At 32.1% G+C, this 1,505-nt stretch overlaps 1 protein-coding gene across 1 annotated transcript; it reads right to left on the minus strand.

Annotated features, from left to right (window-relative positions):
- Positions 1-889: 889 nt before the first annotated feature.
- LOC108147904 lies at positions 890-1,085 on the minus strand. The gene is given in 3 exon segments (XM_017274665.1): positions 890-943; positions 946-1,035; positions 1,038-1,085. Coding segments are annotated over 3 exon segments (192 nt in total).
- Between the last annotated feature and the right edge of the window lie 420 nt (positions 1,086-1,505).

Raw genomic sequence — 1,505 nt, forward strand, 5'->3', positions numbered from 1 at the left:
GTGTTGGCAAATAATTGGTTATGGGTGATGGTACGAAATATGCAGGCTACGCCGGGAAAAATCCGAAAAACAATTGAAATGAAATACTCTCGAGTTGGAGGGGGGGAAAAATCGCTTTGATTTCCCAGTAGTTATCTACGCATTTCTCCATTCTGACGTCTGTCAGCCGCATTTTATATGGCCCGAAGTGTGTGCGTGAGAGTTTTGTTCAATCAATGCTTGTAAATTCTGCCTACAAATCACATAAATCCTGTCCGTTGGAATAGAAACTCGTCTGAGTTATGAATTCAATAAATAACAAACGGAATTTCGAGAGCTTCGTTTACCTGTTGAAAATCGAAGTTGCAATAAATAATTATATCAATTTTTGGAGTTTTGAATAATTTTTATTGCTAGGAAATGTTGGGGATGTATGCAAACAGAATAATAATGCATTTTATTGAAAACTTGATTTATTAAGAAATCACTTTTTAAATAGCTTAATAAATGCATTACCCACATAAATTCAAGTGCAAATACTAATACTAATCAAAGTACAAAATAAAGTAAATATAAAAAGTATATACTATTTATAACTTTCATTTTATTTCATTCACATATATTTAACATATTTTTTTTAAATACAATTACAATCCATCACCCGTTGAACTTTGTTTCTTTCCCCTATAAAATCATCATCTCCGCACTTCCTTCTTCTCAATTCGTCTCAATTGACGGTTATGCACTTCCTTATGCAAATGAAGTTCAGCTTTGGGTTGATTGCCATCGCAGATCATTAATATTAATTCCGGATATGCCACACAAAATCTTTGTAAGTATAATTAACCGCAAATGCAGAGCCAATCCCAAAAAAGCATCAGCACATACAATTTCCAGTGACATCGAACAACTACTTACTCGGATGAGTTCTACTTAAGCCTGTTTGCGTAATATAAACCATATACCATTCGTTCTGTAAGACATTTTCGGCTGCAAAGGAATGTTAATGCTGCAAATACAACAAAACATTTTTCCAGTCATTAGGAGGAATCCCCATGCCCCACAACTTTTAAGGAGGGTTGGCAAACATGGCAGAAGGTGAACATCAATTTTGAAACATTTTTCTCCAACGCACGCAACAGTACAAATCGATGTCGATGGGCACGCCCCCATGGGGCAGATACACTGATGAAAAATATTATTCAATTGGTCAGACGATTTGCAAATCTCTTGAAATGGCAAAAAATATAATGATAAGTAATAGAGTAGTAAAAAAAAATTAAATTAAATTACATATTTTTGACATTAAAATCTATTTCGATAATAGTTAAATGAAATATTGAAAAACTTGGAATATTGCAATGTTTAATATAACTAATAATCGCATTGAATGACAATCAAAGCGAAAAATATTAAAAATTAAGTTAAGTAGTAAATCAAAGTATTGATTTACCAAAAAACATTCTTAGCAATATTTTAGTTTCCAATTTAAAATTTCAGATAATGTTATTTAATTATTTGGAAGG

This window comes from Drosophila elegans, unplaced genomic scaffold (assembly GCF_018152505.1).
Source record: "Drosophila elegans isolate 14027-0461.03 unplaced genomic scaffold, ASM1815250v1 contig_814, whole genome shotgun sequence".
NCBI lineage: Eukaryota > Metazoa > Arthropoda > Insecta > Diptera > Drosophilidae > Drosophila > Drosophila elegans.